This window comes from Papaver somniferum, chromosome 1 (genome assembly GCF_003573695.1).
Source record: "Papaver somniferum cultivar HN1 chromosome 1, ASM357369v1, whole genome shotgun sequence".
In the NCBI taxonomy this organism is placed as follows: Eukaryota; Viridiplantae; Streptophyta; class Magnoliopsida; order Ranunculales; family Papaveraceae; genus Papaver; species Papaver somniferum.
The window spans coordinates 46,820,776-46,845,107 of record NC_039358.1 but is presented as its reverse complement, the minus strand read 5'-3'; the positions used below and the strand labels follow the sequence as shown (position 1 = coordinate 46,845,107).

At 34.1% G+C, this 24,332-nt stretch overlaps 1 protein-coding gene across 1 annotated transcript; it reads left to right on the top strand.

Moving 5' to 3' along the window:
• Positions 1-10,322: 10,322 nt before the first annotated feature.
• Positions 10,323-12,660, top strand: LOC113285368 (40S ribosomal protein S11-like). Its single transcript, XM_026534276.1, has 6 exons — positions 10,323-10,438; positions 10,668-10,708; positions 10,799-10,899; positions 11,909-12,053; positions 12,141-12,230; positions 12,329-12,660. The coding sequence occupies exons 1-6, from the start codon at positions 10,427-10,429 to the stop codon at positions 12,420-12,422; spliced, it is 483 nt and encodes a 160-aa protein (XP_026390061.1). The 5' UTR covers positions 10,323-10,426; the 3' UTR covers positions 12,423-12,660.
• Positions 12,661-24,332: the final 11,672 nt, after the last annotated feature.

Below are 24,332 nucleotides of genomic sequence, written 5' to 3'. Positions count from 1 at the left end.
AACACAGTTGAAGATATATGACCGTAATAGTAGAGGTAAGTAAGCAAGAATTAAATTGATGGAATTGATCATAGTGATGATGGTTTATACTTTATTTTTTTGATAAAATGACGACACTTAACAGTTTGATTGCTCAACATAGATATTCATAGGCAAAATTTGTGGAAAAAGTAAAAGTTTAGGTAATAGGAAGAATAAGGCCATGAGTGAATTTTGCAGTCCGATTTTGTGAACACTCTTTAACGAGTGTGCACGTAACATTTTAATCTCCACCACTGATTTAATTCAGAAAGTTACATAACGAAAATATAGATTATAAACATGGAGAGTAATAATGCCATCAGTTAATTAATCAACCAATCAAATGAACATGTCAAATATATACTCTTTAGAGAAGTGTGCACATAGTTAGATTAACTCCAGCTGAGCCGCTAACACGACTCAATTTAACTCTACATGATTTGTAACTCAAGGTATAATCCATATTCATAAATGAACTAATTTTCTAAAACATCATAGTCAAGAAGTTATTTTAAATTTAAATTAACCTCACAGCTTGAAATCACATTTAAGAGGCTTAATATGTGGTTCACACTACGGAGGAACGTGAAAGTTGATCCCTACAATGAAATTTCAAGATGAATTATTTGTCGTATGTTAATGATTTGTATATACGAATCTAATGGATTTTTGAGAATTCAAAGCAAATTCAACCTGTATTAGTGACTTTAGGGCCATCAGGCGATTTTTTATTATAGTTTGTTTGGATACCAAAAGAGATCTTCGGCTTCTCCAGAAGCAAAAGTCATAAGAAAAATGTTTTTGCTTCGCAAAAAGTTTTATTTATTGTGTATCGAAAATTGTAGTAGGAATAAGACAAATGGTAAAATAAGAAAAGGTATGAAAAATTATTAATCCAAAGCAATTTTCTTAATCTAAGAGAATTGTCCCCCTTCGCCTATATATGTGGTACAGAGGGAGTATATATTTTCTTATAATAGGGGACTCCCAAGTCGCCACATGGCCCCCCATAGTCAAACTTGATTCTAATGAAGCCATGTTAGCAGTAACTTTCCATGTCATCAGCCTCTAATTGGACACACCAACAATTATTACTTAATGAGACGGATCAGTTAGCAACTTGAAGCGTCACTTAAAAAAATCTAGAAAAACGCATTTGTTCAGCCAAATTGCTATAGTAATGATGTTTTGGGCGTTTATATTATGTTATGCAATACCCGATTCATATCTTAAAAAAGAGGCAAAAAATCAGTTTGGAAAACCTACAAAAAAAATATATATGCATGATCAGTCAAGTCATTAAACATAAAACCCTTGCTTATTTACCAAATTCATGAATAGAACATATAATCTTCGCAATAATGTGTTTCAACGATATGGAGTTGTTGTCGAACCTAGTTGGCTAGCTTGGTTTCTAAACCATCAGATGCACTAGATTACACTTATGAATCCAGTATTGAGAGGGTGTTATGCCATTCAGAAGATCCTCAAAAGCATGAACACACTGAAATAATTGTTACATAAACTTTTTTTTATATATATATATTTGATTCCTTAACCTAATGTTATGTTAAAGAGACAACCAGGACCATGCTATTCAAATTCAAAAAAGGAAGTAAGTGTGGTTGATGGGAATCGATCCCAGTTCTTCATATCATTAATAATATGTTTGGATACCACCCCATAAGTTTTTTTTTTTACTTCTAGAAGTAGAAAATCCAGTAATTAGTTTAGGTAGACAATTTCAGAATGACTTCTAGAAGCAAAAAAGTAAGGGTATTTAGGAGAAAATTCATCTTAGAATAGGACTACGCCTATCTAGTGGGACAAATAAAATCAAAATTCCGCCTATATAATAGGTACAGAGGGAGTGTGTATATATATATACATATAGTTGTGAAGCAACTTGTATATTATTCATTGATACTTTGATCTTAATAAGATGATCAAGTCTCTAATACTAGATTTCATATATATAATTTTGCATGGTATACTTCAATCTAATCGACTCGAAAGTAACGTAGATTGAAATGGAAACAAATCAAGTCCTGTATTACTAAGCTCGAGCAGAAGGATGATGTGCTCGTTAACGTCAATACTGAAAAACGGGGGTCTAACAACCACACCCAATATTTCGCTTAGCAATCTGTATGGACAAACTCCTATATACTTTTAAGAGAATCAACTAGATAGTCAGACTCAATCTTAATGAAAGTATATCAAAGAGTTATATCTCACTTTTTCGATTCAATACTTACTCAAGCAAATAGAAATTTGCGAGTCTAATTGAATACAAGAGAAATCACTTGAACGGTACCAAAGACCAATGTTCAAGGATCAATCAATTTCAATCAACAACCAAAGTTTGGATTTCCCAATTGATCGATTCAACGCACTATATGTGATATTTCAATTATATAAAAAAATATAATGCGGAAAAGAAATAACACAGACATCAGAAGTTTTATTAACGAGGAAACCGCAAATGCAGAAAAACCGCGGGACCTAGTCCAGATTGAACACACACTGTATTAAGCCGCTACAGACACTAGCCTACTACAAACTAACTTCGGTCTGGACTGTAGTTGAACCCCAATCAATCTCACACTGATCCAAGGTACAGTTGCACTCTTTACGTCTCTGATCCCAACAGGATACTACGCACTTGATTCCCTTAGTTGATCTCACCCACAACTAAGAGTTTCTACGACCCAAAGTCGAAGTCTTTAATAAAAAAATCGGTATCACATGAAAAAGTCTACGGTAATAGATAAATCTGTCTCCCACATAAATACCTACGAGTTTTTGTTACGTCTTTTGATAAATCAAGGTAAGCGGGAACCAATTCATAACCCGAACTTATATTCCCAAAGAACATCCTAGAATTATCAATCACCTCACAATAGCGAAAGAAGATAATAGGGAATCACAAACGATAAGACGAAGATGTTTGTGACTTCTTTTATATCTTTCCTATCGGAGGAATCAATCTCAAGCCAATCTTACGATTGTACTCAAACACGATAGAAACAACAAGATCAGATCACACAACTACAGAGAAAATAGTTGGGTCTGTCTTCACAATCCCAATGAAGTCTTCAAGTCGTTAACCTACAGGGTCTCGATAGAAACCTAAGGTTAAAGGAGAATCGACTCTAGCTAATACAACTAGTATCACACTGAAGGTGTGGGGATTAGGTTTCCCAATTGCTAGAGTTCTCCTTTATATAGTCTTTCAAATCAGGGTTTGCAATCTAAGTTACCTTGGTAACAAAGCATTCAATATTCACCGTTAGATGAAAACCTGATTAGATTCAAGCTAATATCTTTCAACCGTTAGATCGAACTTAGCTTGTTACACACAAATGAAATGCACGTTTATTTAGGTTTGTGTAACCGTACCCAAACATGTACATTTAGTTGGTTCAACAGTAGTTAACCAAATGGTTAGCCATATGAGCACTTTCATATCAACCATATTCATCTTAACCATAACTAGTTCAAATGACTCAAGAGAACTAGTTAGAGAGTTGTTCAATTGCTTAGATCTCATAGAAGTATACAAGACACAATCTAGGAAAAAACGATTTGATTCACTCGAATCAATTTATGAACTTTATAGCCACGGTTTGCAAGTATGCATTCCTTAGTTTATATAAGTTTAAGTTCACGAATAATCATTTTTAGAAACTAATCCACTTAAGTACGCATACTGGTATGCAGACTTAAGTACCCGAAATAAGTTTGTTTTCGGTTTACAAACTCCAACAGAAATTCACGGGATGTGAACTTCTGACAGTACGCGTACTTCAGTTCCGGTTTTCTTGAGTAGCAAAGTACGCATACTTTGGTTCAAAGAATAAGGACTTACACACGTATGAGTTATCACACAATGTTTATATCCTTTCAAGGTTATATTCGAAACTCTCATTTCAATCATTGAAACATTCTTAGAGGACGTTATATAGTTGTTGTTCAAAAGTTACTTTTCGTCAAAGCGATTTTCAAGTAATTGAAACTAATATGACTTTCGTCACTAGTAAAGATGAACTTGGCCAAAGAGAAAGCTTAGCAACACATATTTCGAGAAATAGATAAGCGAGATAAACTCGGCTCGAAATAGAAAATGTGTATAATCATAATCTATATAGCAATACAACTTTTGCCTCACGATAGGAGATAAAGTAGATAGATTTTTGAGTGATGGATAAGTTCAAGTCTCCATATACCTTTTAGTCGATGAAGTTCCGTCAGTTCCTTGAGTCGTTCTTCGTCTTTGTATGATGATCGCCATGGAGTCTATAACTCAACTACACTTTCTATCCTAGTCCGAGACTTAGCTATGAGTAAACTAGAAATCAAGACTTATAGTTTTGGAAACTAAACTTGACAACAAGCTTGAGATAGCAACGCTTGCGAGTTGGACCGAGTAGTGCTCTAACAAATACGTTTTCGGATTCTCCAGGTTTCAGAATAATTCTTGTATGTATCAACATCTCTTGACTTCCTAGTCTAATCTAACGAAGTTGACTCTAGTAATCTAATGTATTGTCCTTGAGTTTTGGAACTAAAATATGACAACCAATCTTGACATACCAACGCTTGTCGGGTTCAACCGAGCAATGTTCTAACAGTTTCACTTATGGAAACCACAATTAGGAAGTCTCTAAGGAGTTCTACTTCTGGATTTCTTAATATCCACAAAAGTATTTCTTTTTCCATCTATAATATTCTCCTAGTCAGATATATATATTTTGTTACAAGCCTAACTTAACTGGCCACCTGTATACTAGCTATGTCAAAAACAATAACACATCTAAGTTTCCAAATGTGCCAAAGTATAAAGCTAACGAATCTGGTAAATTTAGAGTGGCTTGGATTGTTATGATTTGTATCATTAAGCCAACTATTGATCCAATCCTTTAATTATTACCCATCTATCACACCTGCAAGGAGAAAGCTTAAGTTTGTTGCAGTTCAAGTATGAGATGAATGGTTACTAGTGGCTAGTGTTGTTGGTGAATGGTTGTTTGGAGGGATGCAAATTGCATATGAGAAACTAAAGCTCAAATTTGGCAGAAGCTTGAATATGATTTGGTGTTGCTTCCATGGTATAGTGGGTGTCAGAATTGTAGGACTTGTGTGTTAGTGGTATTATAAAGCGAAAAGAGTCAGTGGCTCGAGTTTGACAGACAAAGAAAGTTTGTTGGTTTCAATTGAATGGTCTTGAAAATTAATGTTGATGCTGTTGTTGACATTAGAGCTTGAGAATATGTGTTTGAGCTGAATTTCTGAGATAAAAATGGGCATGAGATAGAAATGAAGGTGTTTTTGCTGGGAGTTGTGGATAGATGAATACTAGGAATCATTGTAGGGAATGAGTTATGAATAGATGAAGCTCTATGTACATTGAAGGATATTGGGTAAAAACTCGGTATCAGACCAGTCTTACATGTAGAGACACGGGTAAAGGTACATGCACATTACTCAAATGAGGGAACCAGTCAGTATGAGGTACATGTACCGGGTTCTTAAGAAACCCGGACTGTACCGGCCTATCTACAACCTTAACCAAGACCGATTCAGCCAATAAAAATGTTTTATATTTGGATATTACTTTAGGGTTTGCATAGATATCAGGAACTAATGTGTCTTGTGAATATAGAAAGTTCATTAAAATGCCGACGTAATATTTTGAACATGTGCTAAACTCATATTACTTACTCAAGGTGCGATCCCGAAACAAAATATTTTAAATAGATATCCAGAACTTATATGTTTTAATTTCTCAATATTAGTAAAGTATATGTTATATGTGGTTAATATTAGTTGTCATCCAAGAGAGATTTCGGTACAAAAGTTGGACTACAGTTGGAAAAGAATAAAACCAAAAATAAACATTTATTGCATATCTTTAGTATTTTCTGATTTGGTAATTCCTTGTTGTCCAAACTACCTTGGTCATTATAAATAGTGAAGTTTGTCATTTTTACAAACTTATCCCTTGGACACACTTATCCCTCAACTTTAATTAGTTTGAGTGACCTCTTTATTAATATTTGACTTTTATTCTTCCAATCAAACGTCTCTAAATCATCAATCTAATGACAAGGGTTAACCCCTAAACATGTAGTAATCCTTTTGATATATGGTTGTTTCATCGGTCATCTCTACCATAACTACCTTGCATTTTTCCTACGACCATGTCGACCACCACCGTAACTATTTGTTGTCTTTCCCTCAATCATATCCACCACCATCACCATAACCACCCCACTATATGCATCTTCTTGCATGTTACAATGCGCAAAATCACAAAAAATATCAACACAATTTGAACTTTATCATTGAGGGACAAAACCCATATATTTAATCTACTAATTTTTATCAATGGGAAACTTTTTTTTATCAGGTATGTTATTTTTGAAATACAATCAAGTGATTATATTCGGGAAAAAAAGAGGAAAGAATTGGAAACAATGATACAATAAAATGAATCAAGAATCAAATACACAAGAGTAACAATATAATGCATTAATGCTATTAGAAAAGAAGTTTACAATTTTTTGTTCAAAAATACCATCAAAACTAATTTTGCCTTTCCGATAATGATGATGAATCAATATATATAGTTATCATTCTCAAGGATCTTGTAATGTTTTTGCTTTGCTAGTTATTGCACTCAATGATTTCAAAGGGTTTTTGTTTCCAACTTGACCATAGAGTTGGAGACAAAAAGCGAAGGAAAAAAATATTTTTTCTTTCTGTTTATTTTTCACAATCACTGGAAAAATAAAGTGGTGATACGAAGTATACATTAATTATTAAACATAAAATTAAAAAAAGTTACACATAACCTAGTCAACCAAGAGCAACATTAAGTCCAGGTACCAAAGCCTAAGTTGGACAAACGTTAAACAAAATGTAACTTTTGAACAAAACCTAAGTACCAAAAATAAAATAATCCTTATGTTATTTGTGATCTATAAAATAAAATCGACGCTAGAGATGTCGATCTACTCTTTCTCTGATTTGAGTGGGTAGAGCTAGATAAACATTATTTAAGTATTTGTATCCACCTCTCTTTCCTATGATATCCAGATCAATTTTGAAACTTTGACATATGACTTTGATTTAACTCCGGACCAGAAACTAAATTCTGTGAACCAAACTCAATAACAAAATTTTGATCCTAATTAACACTTTTAGGAGGGGAGGGTATGCTGATATTCTTTTATCTTTTCGATTTTCCCATTTTATAATGTTCATGAAGCTCTTCATTTTTGTTATTAAGATTACGAAGTTCAGAGTGGAGCTATGTGAGTGAAAATGGTTGAGATGAGAAGATTTATAGTTCTTGGAAAAGAGAGGCATTGGCGGTTGTGCTTTACCTGCCAGCAGCTCATGTCTAACCACCCGCGACACAGGTTCAAGCTTTTGCATCATAAGTTAATCCTGGCGTCCTAACATTCTCCGCGTATTTCTTCTACAATCACCGATCATATTTTTCCATAGCGGCAAACCGTGTTTGCCCATCCACTTGGATGAACAAATTCTACCATTTGCAAAGTTCCACATATATACAGGAAGGCTATTATTGGGGCATCAAATTCCATTAGAGGGGCGTCACCTAATAGGACAAAAATGGGTCACCCATAAGTAATATCAAAAACCCCTTATCTCAAATAATTTTGTAATGACCAAACAACCCTTATTTAGTTAATTTTAATTTAATTTAATTAGATAATAATTAAATTAATGAATTTTGTTATATACTCAGTGAATTCTTGGACAAAATTTTTGTGGGAAGAAAAATTAGAGAGAAGAGAAAAAAAGAAAAAAATTTACTGTTAATAAATAATGTCTAGGTTATCCTAAAGAAAAAAAAATCGAGCCTAGACGTAACAACTTACGGTTGGATAATACATGGCATTTTCCTAGACGTAATCAAACATGAGGATTACTTGAAAGATACATGAAGAATTACGTCTAGGTTTATCTTATATAAAAACGAACCGTAAAATTGAAAATTACGGCTAGGTTTACGAAAGGAAAATTCAGTTAACTAAACTAGACGTAACACAACATGCAAATCCAATTTTACGGTTGGAATCCAACTAAACCTAGACGTAAAATCCAATTTTACGGTTGAATTAAACTAAACCTAGACGTAAGTTCTTCATAAATTAAATTTCGGTTGGAAATTTAGTACCGTACCCAGACGTAGCACTAGCAGAAACGTAACTGAAACCCTAATTTTACTTCGATTTCATTCAAGTGAGTTGAAGTTGAATTGAAATTGAAGTTACTGTGGCGGAGAGGAAGAGAAGAAAGATGAGTAGTTTTTTTTTGGATTTGGAATAAAAGAGATTAGGTTTTTAAGTTTTTATTTTAGTTAAAGGGTAATCTAGACATTTTGTATTTGTATTAGGATATTCCATAACCGTTTTTTTGGACACTAAGAATCCAAGTGAAGCCCCTCTATTGGAGTGTGAGCCCCAATAATAGCCTTCATATATAGATCATTAGGTCTATATAAAGAATGGTTTTTGGGGGGACCATGATTTTATTTTGGGTAAAGACATTAGAAGTAAATCTAGGTCACCCCTTATCTAGATATTTATATTAATACCTAAATTACCCTCTTGATTAATTTTTTGGTCATGAGTAGTTAGTGTTAATAATAGTTAGCATAGTGATTGGTAAAATGATTAAGCAGAATTATTGAGAGAGTAAAGTTGGAGAAGATGAATAAGGAAAACATGAAAAGAAAGGATTTTACCAACCACAACCGAAGGAAGAGTATTTGGGTACCCAGGTATGTTTTAAACTTAGATAATGTTGGTTGAATTGTTCCAAATTTTCAAAAAACTGTAAATTTTTAGGGTAGATTTGGGCTTGTTCGGTTACCTTATGTGAAGAACAGGTTACCGAACTCATCTAAAAGTGTAGTTCGGTTACCTTTTCCATATACACATGTTACCGAACTCGTTCTTTAATGGAGGTTTTTAGTTGTTCGGTTACCTTTTCCATACACGCAGGTTACCGAACTTTGTTTATAGGACTTACAGAGTAATGTTCGGTTGGTTCGCAAACTTTAACCCAACAACATATCTAACCGAACTCCACATGTATGCAATTAGTGAAGAGTTCGGTTTGTCAAGATTTTTTGCGAACAAACCGAACATAGTGGAACAAGTTCGGTTAAATTGAAACTCAACATAGTAGGCAAAATAACACAGTTCGGTTACATTGGAAAAAAAATTTCTTTTTAGAATATAAGTAGAGTTCGGTTACTAGATAGTTTTAGAATTTTTTGCGAACCAACCGAACAAGGTAGGTAAAGTTCGGTTATATCATAACTCAACATAGTAGGAAAAATAACACAGTTCGGTTACATTTTTTTTAATGGGTAGAGTTCGGTTACTAACTAGTTTTAGAATTTTTTGCGAACCAACCGAACTCGGAGTTCGATTATGAAAAATTAAATTCGTGATAACCGAAGTGTTCTTCGTGTTCTTGGTTTCAGAATGTTCGGTTACAAAACTAGTTTTTTTAAAACTATTCCTAACCGAACATGCCACTTTAACATCCATTTAAACCATATTTTGATGATTTCTACTCAATTTTCCTATCCAAAAATGAATTAAAAAGATTGATGGGTTTTTCAATCGAACGAGGAACGTCAAGGAAAGAGAGAAGAAGAAGTGAATAAACTTTTTTTCAAAACTAAAATTTTTCGATTGCTCTTTTGATTTTGATTTGATTTTGATTTTGGTTAATAAATTCATTTAGATTAGATGTATATGATTAGATTTATATAGTTACTAAGTTAGTTTTAATCTAAATTAAAGTAAAGGATAAATGGATATTTACCTAACTTTGGGACACCCCTTATAAATATAAGAAGGTTGGCCTAATAAGATCATGGTCCTCCAAAAAAAAAACCATGGTACCTAAAAAATCGTTCTATATAAATCCAGTTAGGGTTTTCTTCGTTGCCCGATGCAAAAGCTCGAGCCCATCGCAATTTTATTCCGGGATTGGACATCTCAACCCAATGACGAGCCTTACTCGACTCGCCCAATAACTCATTTTCCATCTAGGGGCGCATAATGACCCTTGAGCAAATGAGCACTAAATATATCTCGATGGTTTTGAAATTTGTCCATCCACGTACCAAAACAAATATTTACGAACGGCCGGGATCAATTAAAATAACTCCAGCTTTCACCGTACCCTAGCATAAAATACATCGCCTCACACCGTAAGGCTCTCATACCCTTTTGTGGGTATAAAAATTCTAGAATTAGGGTTTTCTCTTTAAGCGAGTAGAAGCACACATAAAACCTAAACTCTCTCGTCTCTCTTCCTCCCACTCGCCTCTGAAGAAGAATACTCAACCATGGCTGAACAGGTACTGCCTCCGCCGCTAGAACTCACCACCTTAATCTCCAAATTTACTCTATCCTGAATTTCCTTTCCCATTTCGTTTTGATTTTGTTTTGGATTTCTAAAACCCTAATCTGTGTATACTAGATTTTGATTTAGGGCTTTTCAAAGGGTTGATATTCTGTCTAAGGTTGTAGATCTTCTTTATTGACTGTTGATTTTAACTGGGTTTGTGTTTTGTTTGATGTATACAGACGGAGAAGGCTTATTTGAAGCAACTTAAGGTGTTCCAATGGTGAGAAGAACTAATAATTTCATTTCTAGTGATGTTTTCAGATTTGGTACTTTTGTATAGAATACTGATTCTGTGTTTTGGTTTATGTAGCTCTAAAGTATCTGGAAAGGGAAAGCGTCCTGGAAAGGGAGGAAACCGATACTACAAGAATGTTGGTTTGGGTTTCAAGACTCCCAGAGAAGCTATTGAAGGTTTGTTCCGAGCCTTGATTAAATGGATTTTTTTTTTAAAGAGAATTATTTCTTTTTGTTATTTATGCTCAAGGTCAGCAATATCTTGTTTGTGTGCAATACTTTGTCTGAAATAATCCTTAGAAATCTTAAATTTGGCAGTATGCACCGTTGTATGTCTCTTCCTCATTCGTAGTTAGAGAGCATTTTTGGGTTTGATTGAATAATGGTGTATTCATGTTGTGTAATGTTGGGCTTGTATTGGTGAATGAAGTGAAGAGGTAACTGGGTTATATAGTCTTGAAAGGAATACAACCCCCAATGCCTCAACCCTTCATCTAATTGCTGTTTATCAGTTGTTTGTTTGGTTATTGTGTTTTTTTACCGTAGTTTAGTCAGTGTTGGTTTTTACTTTTTTGCTGCAAGAAATTGGATGTCAGTAACGAAGCAGCTGTAATCTGTAACTTACAGAAGCCAGGGAGTAGTCTGGTTTGCTTGTAGATGGGTTCCTTTATTTACTGATATTCCTAGAAATACAACGGGTCATGAACTGAACTGGGAGGTTCATTGGTAAGAATCTCAGAGATAAAATTCCTTAGAAATGTTGCTAAATTAGGATATACAACTCCATGGGTCCCTTGAACTAGTTGTCTAGCAATCCAGTGTTTCTTTCGTTATAAAATTTTAAGCATGTCTGTATAGATTGCTCATCCTAAGTTTTCTTGTCTTAAGAATTGTGCTAGGTATAATATCTGAGTTCAAAGCATGCCTTTCTTTATTCATGATAACAACATCACAATCTCTCTACTATTTTTGCAATTGGCATATGAGTTCAAAGCATGCCTTTCTTTATGTTGACTATTCTCATTGCTAATCTCTCATATTTGAGTTAGTAGTGTGATCTACTCCTCTTTAGACAGTTGGTTCTAAATTGCATTTATATGGAAGTAGCAACTATATTTTGGAATGCTTTGCCAGAGTTTTTTTTGTTCCAAACAATATTGAGAACTTTCTGGTGTTATTCTATCAGGAACATACATTGACAAGAAATGCCCCTTCACTGGCAACGTTTCTATCAGGGGACGTATCCTGGCTGGTACTTGTCACAGTGCAAAGATGGTGAGAACCATCATTGTTAGGAGAAACTACCTTCACTATGTGAAAAAATATCAAAGGTGGGTTTTAACTACCATTTTCTTGCTTTGTCCTTTTGATGTGAACTTCTTCATGAGTAATAATCCTAGATTGATTTTTCTTTTCAGATATGAAAAGAGGCACTCTAACATTCCAGCTCACATTTCCCCATGTTTCCGTGTGAAGGAAGGTGACCATGTTACCGTTGGTCAATGCAGGTAATTTTTTTAATCAGGGTTGCTCATTTTTAAACAGTTTTGGATATCTTGCTGTTTTCTGTATTCATTATAATGGAGTGTTTACTTTTATGTTTCAGGCCATTGTCAAAGACAGTAAGGTTCAATGTTCTTAAAGTCATCCCAGCTGGTTCTTCAGGTGGTGGTGGAAAGAAGGCTTTCGTCGCTATGTAAGGAATTGGTTCTCAGTAGTCTTCCCAGTCAAGTGGATTCGATGAAGCTTTAATGATTAAGATGTTATAGAATGAGTTGAACAACAGTTTCCAAATATTGTAGTTTCCTTCTGTTTCTTTTTAATCTGTTGCTGGAATTTTTGATTTAGAAGCAAGATAATTACTAGACAAGGTAGATAGTTCCTGTTTTGGCATTTGACTATGATGAACTTGATATGATTTTATTTTGCTCCTCCTGTCTTCATCTTCTGCATTCATTTCTTTTCCATGTTGGTACATAGGTTATTGGCCCTTACTTTGTTGTGAATGGGACTTTAGTTTGAACTAGATTTTGTGCCCGTGCTATGCATCGGGTGGATCCGAAAATCATCCACTATCACTTTTTATTTTACTTTTAACTATATTTTTGGTTTGGTGTGATGTGGCTTTGTCTCGCACTGTCATGCATTTTTATTTGGTGTCACTGGGCTTCGCCCCATCTTGTCGCGAAGCATTTATGATTTGGTGAGGCTGGGCTTCGCATGCTCCTTGTCATGAATCATTTATAATTTGGTGAGAACTATAATTTTCGGCATACCAAAATCTTCCAAGGCATACTGAATGAAGACAAAAAAGGTTGTGAAATAGCAAAATCAGATAACCCCTTAACCCAAAAATTTTAATGGCAAATCTGCCCTTTACGTATTAGCGTTAATAATCTTGATTAGTGATTAAATATTTTGTTTAGTGATTAAAATAATTTTCAGAATTATAAGAGTTGTTTAGATGAAAAATTTGAGGAAAAAAAAATCAAAGTTTTGGTTTGGTTAAGAAGGAGAGAAAGAAAAGGAGAAAGTGAGAAAATTCTAATTCTTGATTCAATGGAGGATGAGGAGGGTCATCATTCATCTAAAAAACCTAGGAAAATACATATCAACTACAACAATGATCCAGAAATGGCTGATTTCTTAGATTATGAGAATGATTTTACACCCACTCAAGCTCAAACTCAAACTCAAGATGATGATTTTTATGAGCCAAATCCTGATGATGAAGACATTGATGAGGAACCCAATGCTTCTAATACACAGGTACACTTATATCCTATACTTAATCTCACTTCTATAGCTCTCAATTATCAAAAGTTAGGTTTTTTGAATCATGGTTCGGCGAAACAGGTTGAGGTTCGGCTCACATCTATGAGCCGAATCTACCAATTGATGAACGGTTCGGCTTACTGAATCTGTTTACTGCATGTGCCGAACTGTTTGCTAGACACTAGTTCGGCTTATATGAAAGTTTCATAGTAAGCCAAACAACATCCTGAATAGCTCGGAAAAAAAATAATTACCGGTTCGGCTTATATCGAAAATCGTATGAGCCGAACATCAATTTGTTATTTTTTGGGTTAAAATATTGTTATTGGTTCGGCACATATTGAGAATATCGTAATAGCCGAACCTCGTTAATGTGCTAGGTTCGGCACATATTATGATTATCGAATACGCCGAACCCCTATGCATCTCTATCTGTGACTAGGTTCGGCTTGAAATTTCATGAAATTTCATGCCGAACTGTTCATATACACTTACAGGAAGCTTTTGTGAATAACAGTTCGGCTAACAACGCAACTCAATTTTGAGCTGAACCCAACACTGTAACCGTCATTGAATCGATGAAAAACAACAAATAGGAGATTGGGTTTGTAAAACTTGCTTTCTTATCCTCATTTCCGGAGTTGGAGATGCAGTTGGTTCAATTTCTGGTTCAATTGGTGGTTGATTTTTAGTTTCTACACCTTCATCTTCAATTGGTTCTTATTCTTCAATTGATGGATTAGAAGACGATTTGGTTTGCCTAGTCCCTGCTTTTCTTTGTACGAGTCATTATGTGGTTGAGTTTAATCGACGATCAAATTTTTACGAATCGACAATTAATCACGATGATGAAATTTTTTTTCGCAGGAGGGGGAAGAGTTCAGCTAGAGGAGGAGGAGGAAGAAGAGATGGTAAGGGAAACTGATTTTGATTTTTTAGAAAACTGATTTTAGATTTTTGTATTAAGGGTATATAGGTAATTGAACTACCCATAGGGTACCCGTTATAAGGTCACCCAAGATGGGACTATTGTTTTGTATGCCTAGAAAGATTTTGGTATGCCCAAAATCAGGGTTCTTTGGTGAGGCTCAGCGTGGCATGTTTAAGATTTTTTTTGATTTGGTGTTGCTCAATTTCGCCTCGCCCCATCCTTTATTTTTTAGTTTTTTATTTGGTGTGCCTCAGCTTAACTTCGCCTCGGCCCCTTGGTTAGTTTTTTGATTTGGTGCATCTTTTTATATTTTTATTCAATAAAGACACAGTTCGAAAAGAAAAGATGAAAGAAAAGTCCGTCCCGTCGTGATTTGATGCGGCGGTACCAAAGTAGCATATAAGTTCAATAAATCAAATTGAATGTCAAATTAAAATGTTTACCAAATACCAAACACTAAAAGATAATGAAAAAGAATATAGATGAAAGAAAATTTAATCATGCTACTACTCCTTTTCTGAGTCTCCTCCTTTATCTACTCCATCAACCATAACCATAACGCTCTCACCTGTCATTTGATAGTCTATTCTTTTCCCCGGCACAAAAAGCTACAATTGAACCAAGGACCAGGCATAATTACCTTTTCCTAACATTATCGTGTTAGGATTCCACCTAACAAAATGATGATAACATCCGAGTAATCCTGATGGGTACCATTTATCTACATAACCTTCTTCGTAACCTATCCCACCCTTCAGAACTCCAGTATGAGACATACTTAGATTGCAACAGCCTGAGATGTTGCTAGGGCATAATAAATCTGAACGCCTAGGTAGTGGTGCTGCAGAACGCTTTGGTTGCAAGGACTTCACTACGTCAGTGATGAAGTCTTCTGTGTCATAAATAATTTCAGGTATCTCAGACTTTTTGGTGTTTGCAGCAGATAATTGCTGCGGTGATTGAAAACTGGCAAGTCTGGACTCTTTAATGATAGTTAGACACTACAAGACGATCCTCTATAGATAACTGACTCGATGACGATGAACATTCTTCTCTGCACTGAAGGCAACCCCTTGATTCCTGCAGGACCTTGGACTTTGATCGACCGGTTCATTAGACAATCACCCATCACTGGTTCCATTGCAGTAACATGTTTTTCGATGAATTCAGGAGTCCCTTAAATAAAATGTGAATAAATTGTAATAGAACGAAGATACAGAGGTGAAACGAAAAGCCCGTTTGACTTCTAATACCTAAAATAAGCATAACAATCAAATTCCTTAAAAGTTTAAAATTATCAAAATGAATAAAAATTTGAGGAAGCAAATCAGAGTGAATTGATGCTACTGGGTGACCAAAAAAACACTGGAAATGGTTTTAATTAAATCTCAAAGGGATAATACAAAACAAAGTAAGAACTTATGATAAAATCTATAGAAGCACTCTAGGTTAAATCTATAAGACCAATGTTTTTTGGATTATATTTTCATGAGACACCTCATAGAAGCGGGTAAGCCATGTCATCCAAGCCATTACCCTAGTAGTGGTCTGACACCATTACTCTGTACTCAAATGTATAGTTAGTCATCTAAAAAGTAGAAGAGAAACATCAGCTTAAACTCTATGCAGCCTATCTTCATATTATAAACCATGCAAGTCAAACAAACACTAACAGAGCTCTTAGTGATGCTACTAAAGTAAACTACCATTTCTCAATTTTCTGGTCTAGCGTATTGAACCATACCGCATAAACCATGCTTTCTGCAAAGCACATTGAACGACCTATTCAATCAAACGCATCAAACAAAAATCAAACTCTAAAAATACTCTTGCAGCAATGGTAGTACAAATCCAAACAAAGAGCATAACAAAATAGAAGATGGTAATATTAATAAGCAAATTCAAACACCAGGCTAGAAGAAAAGATGAAATAAAAAAATATTAGCCTAAATATGTACGTGGAATCCTCTTGCACATCTACACAAAAAACTTTTCTTTTACAAACATTTTTTTAAAGAGTATAATGCCATCTTATTCTTAAAATTTAACAGTCCCATAACGTAATTATAGTCTAGGCTTACCGCTCCCTGGATTTGGCTACAGACTTATCCAACTGACCATCAAGAGTAAATACCGAATTCCATTTTCTAGCACTAATAGTTTCTCCAACCTATAATGAAATAACCATGTTAAGCTTATAATCTTCACAATCCACATATAAATCATAAAAATGATTGACCCTGGTTTAAGTCGGGTCATTGGAATATCATTTACGAATACAGGTCTAATTTCGTAGAAACGGGATTCATACGCTCTTCACAACAACTCATTTTACCTCTCTTTTGACATTGTTTCATTTGTAGCGCAATGTATGGGTCATCTTTTCCCGTTAAATCAACAACCGACAAATATCATATTCACAGATAACACTTCTCAAACAATTTCTTTCCTTCTCACTATTTCAGTTTATTCCTGTCTCAGGATAAGCGCCCTTTGCAAGGAAAACTAATACAAAATTGAATATTTGAGGCAAAAGGATTAAGATGGGAACTTCAAAATTTTCAGAGCCACTATTCAATTATGGACCTTGAAACACACCTTTGAGGACATGCAGGACACCCATATCAGTTTAGCTATGGTAAATTCATGAAATGAAATATGCACTGAATTTGAACCCTACCCGGTTTATCGTAGCATTTCTCACATCTTCTTACTCCATGTTGAAAGGGAATATATGTCTCATGCATTTCTACGAACATCGTTTGTGCAAAATATCCAGTTCCAGAAACAATCAGAATTTCCTAACTCATCAAACATTCATATACATCACCGTTGCGTTGAACAACAAATTTCCTAGATCAAGGGATTACTACCATAGACTTTTTTTACCATGAATCGGTTATGTATGATTATATAATTACCAACCAGACTACCATAGATAAAAAAAAAAGCTTGTACATCTAGGTTGAAATATATAAATTGAAATTAATAAGTGATATCCAGATAAGAGTTTATGTGACCTTAATAACGTCGAAATTCAATCGGTTGAAAAGCTTGACATCTAGGTTTAACACGACTTTATGCTTGTACAGGCACCTTCTGGAGATCAAACCATGTACCCGCATCTACCCAAATTAAACTGCAGTAACACATAAAATCTCACAATTAAATTAGAGAACTTTCTTGTTTAGTCCAGTAAACCCGACCCGGATTAATGGCTAGTCCAGCGGGAAAACATATTTACTCGCTAGTCCAAAAAAGTTTTGAAAAGAGTAAAATTACTCTACTAACCCTAACATATAATATTATGTATATTAATACATATGTTACTACATATGTAGTAATAACATATGTAGTATGTAGTATACTAGTAGTAATATGTAGTAACTAGTATACTAGTAGTAATATGTAGTATACTAGTAGTAATATGTTATATATTGATACTACATATTAATATGTAGTACGTTATATATTGATACTACATATCAATATGTAGTATCAATATGTTATGTTCAATACTGTTATGTTATGTATTGATACTACATATTGATATGTAGCATGTTATATATCTATCTTACAAAAATAAATGTGTTTTGCCAAATCCGAGGGCTCTACTTGGATTTTTCCTTGCAATCGACGGTTCCTATTCCTTTAAAAGTGGAGGAAAATGTAAAAGATAAATCGCGGCTCAAGATGAAACCGTCTTTTAAGCTCTCATCCAACATCTAGGAGTGTCTCACGTACACAACCTTTCAATGCGTGTAATGAATCCCTTGATGAAAGATGGAAAAAAAAAACGCACAGAAGAACCATCAGTTTCAAATTCTTGGAAATTAATGAGATTTATGTTGAATATTTGTTCTTCTTTGCAATTAATGGAGTGGAATGGAATCATAAACTCACCCATATCCGTTTCTTCTCAATTCTCATGAGCTCACGAATTTCTAAATTCACATGCATCTATAAATCTGTACAACTGATCGAAGAAGAACATGTATGACTCATCTTCAAATTAGGGTTCTTATTTCTCTCTTAATATTGGGTTTTATTTTTCGCTATCAAAAGGTAAGCCCTAAATTTCTGATTCACAATTATTTTTTTTGGCAAAAACAAATGTGTTTTGCCAAATCCGAGGGCTCTACTTGGATTTTTTCTTGCAATCGACGGTTCCCATTCCTTTAAAAGTGGAGGAAAATGTAAAAGATAAATCGCGGATCAAGATGCAACCGTCTTTTAAGATCTCATCCAACGTCTAGGAGTGTCTCACGTATACAACCTTTCAATGCATGTAATGAATCCCTTGATGAAAGATGAAAAAAAACGCACAAAAGAACCATCGGTTTCAAATTCTTGGAAATTAATGAGATTTATGTTGAATATTTGTTCTTCTTTGCAATTAATGGAGTGGAATGGAATCATAAACTCACCCATAGCCGTTTCTTCTCAATTCTCATGAGCTCACGAATTTCTAAATTCACATGCATCTATAAATCTGTACAACTGATCGAAGAAGAACATGTACGACTCATCTTCAAATTAGGGTTCTTATTTCTCTCTTAATATTGGGTTTTATTTTTCGCTATCAAAAGGTAGGCCCTAAATTTCTGATTCACAATTTTTTTAGTAGCTATTGATTTGGCATAATTACAACACTCATCCCCTGAAGTTTAACATCATTGTCTTTTACATTGCGTTATTATTTTCGCAATTTATTTAGTTTAATCTTAATAATTCTGCTTTTGTCCCCATGATTTACAAAATCATTAGAAATTTAAAATATAGAATGGTTTTGACCGAATTTGGGAGAACTGAAATTGTCTATATATCAACAGGCATACTGCAAATCCAGCAGCAATGTAAGCTTCACAAGGTATTCAATTTGGTGGATTTCTTCATTATACAATTTATTTTTTTATGTTGTGGGTTCAATTGTTCTTTTCAATGTTATATCGGTAAGAAAATGATAATCTTTGTGGTCGGTATTCTAGGTTTGTTATTGCATATCCTTACGGGTTTTTGATATCCCTACAGAGACACCAATGACATTCTTTCATTTTTTTTCCAGTTCAATTTGTCATACTGGGTGACCAAAAACCCTGCGACATAGTCGTTCTCGCATTATTTAAAAATCCAAGGTATGGGATGTTTACTCAGGCTCTTGAAAAGTGAAATTTTTTGATATAATTACTGGCTCATTTCATTTTTCGGAATACTATATATGCTACAATTTCATCAGATTTAAAGAGAAATATTCTTATTTTTGATACATACATTTGGTGGGGAAGTTGTTCAAGCCTTCAAGGATTAAGCCACTGTAAGTTCCAGCTCTAAACTTAGACCATATGATAATTCAAACTTTAAAGTATTTTGGATGATAATAAACCTCTGTTAAATTGATTCGTTTAATTGTTAAAAGATGGGTTTATTTACAAATAGTGAGGATGGGTACCAAGGGTTGGGGACAGAATGACATGAATATAACATGCTAATTGGGTTTACTTTACCATTCCTTTCAACAAAACTGGGGTCTTTCTGATTGTAAACCGCATTCAGGATTTCGATTGACTTGGAGAGAGGTGTACAACAGGTGCTACTTTGTAAGACTGGATATGTGAAACAATCTACCTCTCATAGGTCCGCCTTAATGTTAAGGGCCTTATATTTTTGATTTTGGACTGGAGATGCTTTTGTGTGTGGCTTAGAGGTAACTTTTCTTTTTTCTCGTGTAAATTTAATTTTCGTTCCGTATTGTTTATATGATCCACCATATTATATTACTGCTTTAAACTAATATACGGTAAATATTTTTCAGCTATAATTGTACACGTGTTCTACTGCCATCCGACGCAAAGGGACACAATTTTCTAAAGCAGTGGAAGGGTAATGCAACTTTTGGTGCAACAGGTGTACGTCTACATTTGTTGTGTACTCAATACGTAATCTCTTCAACGATTCGACATTAACATCTCCAAACCGTTCAGATGGTAAGTTATCGTTCGCTTCACTCCTTTGTTATTTTTTCTTAATCATGATATTGTCGCCACTTTTTCTAAAGATTCTTCTTCTGACACTTTTTCTTTCTATTTTTCTTTTACATCACTTCGGATATCGTTAGAGAGTTTGTTTAACATAAGTTTGGCATATCAAATGTTTGAACTGGACTTATGCATTTTTTCAAAAATGCATTCACTGAAAGAAAACATCTTTATTTAGGATTTGGAACTATATTTTATGTACGGCTTTCTTATGGAAAATGTTTGTATTGAAAATATCCTTTTTTTCCACTACCTATTTTCATTACTGGATTTGCGCATTTCTGTACTTTTTCCCTTTCTTATCAGATAATTCCAGGGGCGGAAGCATAGGGGGGCTAACCCTGGCTGTAGCCCCCCCTTTTTTCTGATAAAACCGGAACAGGTAAAGTAATTTACCCTTTAGTCGAGGAAAAAAATGATTTAGTCCACCGGTCAAAGCAATTTAGTCCACTCTCTCAAGAGATTTTGTCCACTAAGTCTAACCAAGTTAATATTCCATATTCAAAATATTAAGCAGTATGTTAGTGCCTATTAGAACCAAGAAAAGAAAGTGAGAGATATTTAATTTTCACGGGATTTAAAAGCGATTACGAATAATCTTTAGATATTTGGTAAGAATTGTTCCTTTCTACTTCTTTGAAATTAACAATCAAGAGTACTGTAAGTTTGTAATACCTAATAGCTATTTCGTTTTATGTAATTAGGTATTTAGGTTTGATTGATTTTGAATGAAGTAAGAACTTAAGGTTGTATATTTCATAAGACCAGGGAGAAGAATATTCATGAAGTAGTCATCCCAGTCGATGCATTCAGGATCAAAGTAAAATATGCTCGCCTCCAATGAAGGCTTACAATTTTTTTTTACCAACTGACCAGTTAAATGGTGATGTAGAAATGCAGGTTAATTTTAAGCAATGGTCGGTTTGACAACCATGAAAGTAAAGATGGATGCGTGACTGTGATAAAATGGGTAACAATCCTGTTTTCTATCTCAATCTCTACTTTTTCTGCCCTTCTCCACCTTGCTAGCAAACAGTTTTAATAGTCCAGCACGAAGAATCTTTTTTTACCCCCCCCCCCCCTCTAAAATCCTGGTTCGGGCACTGGATAATTCCTTAATTTCAATATTTTGCTGTTATTTTCATTATACCATAATAATTATGTTTCACAAGAGAGCTGAAAGAATGGCCCAACCATGACTAGATTTGAAGGTCACCAATGGAAGTCACCTGAATGGCCAGAATTTTGGTCTATTGTCGCAGTAATTTCCTGAGGATATAGCAGAACACAAATGTTTCCTTCATTTGTAAACCTTACGATGAAATTAACTGTTTGATAAATTGTAGTAGGTTTTTGCAGGGATTAATTATGCTCAACTTCTAGAATATGTTCATTGTTGATTCACATAGAAGGAAAAAAAAAAGAGAAAAGGGCATTTGCTGATAAATGATATCACTTTGTCTCCTGTTGATTAGTTCAGTAATAAAAGTTGATGTAGGTGAAAATGCAATCAAGACTTTCAATGTTTGGGAAAAATACATAAACTTCTTTTACTTTGATAATAATGAACTTTGGATCGAATGTTACTTAAAGCTTGATTTCTTATGAAGTTATGATTTTTTTTTTACCGAAGCATTATGAAGTTAGTATGTTGGTTTTTCTTTGTTGATTTCTATGCCTTTTTAATTTTGCTTTCAAACTTTATACAATATTGTATTTGATAAGATGTTATGTGTATTAATTGGGATGCACTTATATCCTAAAAAGAGATTCCCTTAGGTCTTTGATACCTGATGATGGGTAAACAATTATCTTAATGACGGTGAGGCAAGGGTCATGGCATGTGGAAAAGTTAGCAACCCGAAAACTTCATATAGACCTAAATATTTTTGTTTATTGCCATCTCGCGTGGGATGGGATGGGAAAAATGAGATTATAAAACTACAGTATCTAGAGAAATCAGTAGAATGACAGATTTTGTAAGCTTTGTAGCTGAGTTTTGATTATTATTTCTCGAAAGCTTTCACGTTATAATATAATAATAAAATTTAATGGCAATATGTTTGGGACAAAAAAAATTTATTAGTTTATAAGCAAGCATAGGTGGAACAAAGAATTTGATTATCTTGCCGAAACTATTAATTTTCCGAAGTCTAATTGTACATCGCATATAACCAATTTCCTAATACGATCTTTTAATAAAAACTGGAAGCTCCAAATATTACTAGGATAAGTGTTTTTTTGTATGATTTCAATTTTAATTATGTAAAATTTACCAGGGTAAGTGTTTCTTTGTATGATTTTGATTTTGGTTATGTAAAATTTACGGTACTAAAATGATTAGAAGAGAATATGCAGATGCTACTAATGTACAAGAAGGAAAAGAAATAATCATATATACTTATATTCTGACAAGTTCCCAAAAAATCATATATGCCTATATATATGCAAGAAGGTCTTATTGGTTTGGTGACAAGTTTGTTTGATTGACGGATTCTTTTTTATTTGTACAGTACCGAGGTAAACTGCAAGGGGACAATGAAGGAGCAAAATAATACATCCAGCGATGTTTATACTTCGACTTATCCCTTGGTTCTAATAGGGGTGGTTCTCGGTTAATTTTTTTGGACATGCGGGACCACTCTCTATTAGTGCTCATGGGATAAATCGAAATATAAACTTCGGTCAGTATAGAATTGTTGTTTATATATGTCATGTATTTCAATAAATACTCACATGAGGATGCGGTAGAAGTACCTAAAATCTGTAAAAAATAAAAGTAAACAAAAAGTACACAAAACTAGAGTTGATTAATAAATATTTGCGTAGATATACATAGACGCAAATTGAAATCGACAAATATCAATCTTTCCCTGTAACTCTTTTCTGAATTTAAATTGTAAATCTTTTAGTAGTTTAAATTCCAGCAGTGTAAAATGTTGCAGCCATTCCATTCCATTCATTGTATTTTAAATACGTTGGCATTTTCCGGACCGTTACGACACGGGTCATATTCTAGTTGATACTACATATCAATATGTAGTATGTTATATATTGATACTACATATTGATATGTAGTATGTTATATATTGATATGTAGTATGTTATGTATTGATACTACATATCAGAAAATTGTTATGTATTGATACTACATGTTACTACTAGTACTAGTTACTAGTATGCTAGTATAGTGTATACTAGTAGAGTAACTAGTATACTAGTATAGTGTACTAGTAGTAGTAACTAGTATAGTAAAGTAGTTATCTAATTTACTAGTAACAAATTAGTAAGATATTTTTGTTACTACTAGTATAGTACATATTAATATGTAGTATCACCGTATTGATATTACTAGTATGTAGTAACATACTACTAGTAACATTTACATGTGTTGATACTAATTAGACATGGAAGGGTGTTTTAGGCCTTTAGAAAATACACTTTATAATCTCCACAAAGTTTTTGGACCAGAGAGTAAATAATCTAGTCCAAAAACATGTTTTTGGACTAAGGAGTAAATGTTTTTCACGGGGGACTAGCCATTAACTGGGTCATGAAAAGTTGGACTAAACAGTAATTCCTACATTAAATTAGCATCCACGAAATCCGACCCGGAGCCTAAACAAAAATCTAAAGAAAATGCAAATCCAAATCAAACCCTAACACCAATTGCAGCATACAAATATCTTCTTCCTAAGCAACAACAGTTCACCGTCATCTCTCAAATCTATCGCGACCCCAAGTTTCTATCTCAGATCGATCCCAGTAAAACCAAGATCCAACAATCACTGAAGATTCTCGATTTCAGATTCTGCAGCAATGGGATGAAATTGGGGAAGAACAGAAAAGAATAAAAAAGAAACTGTGAA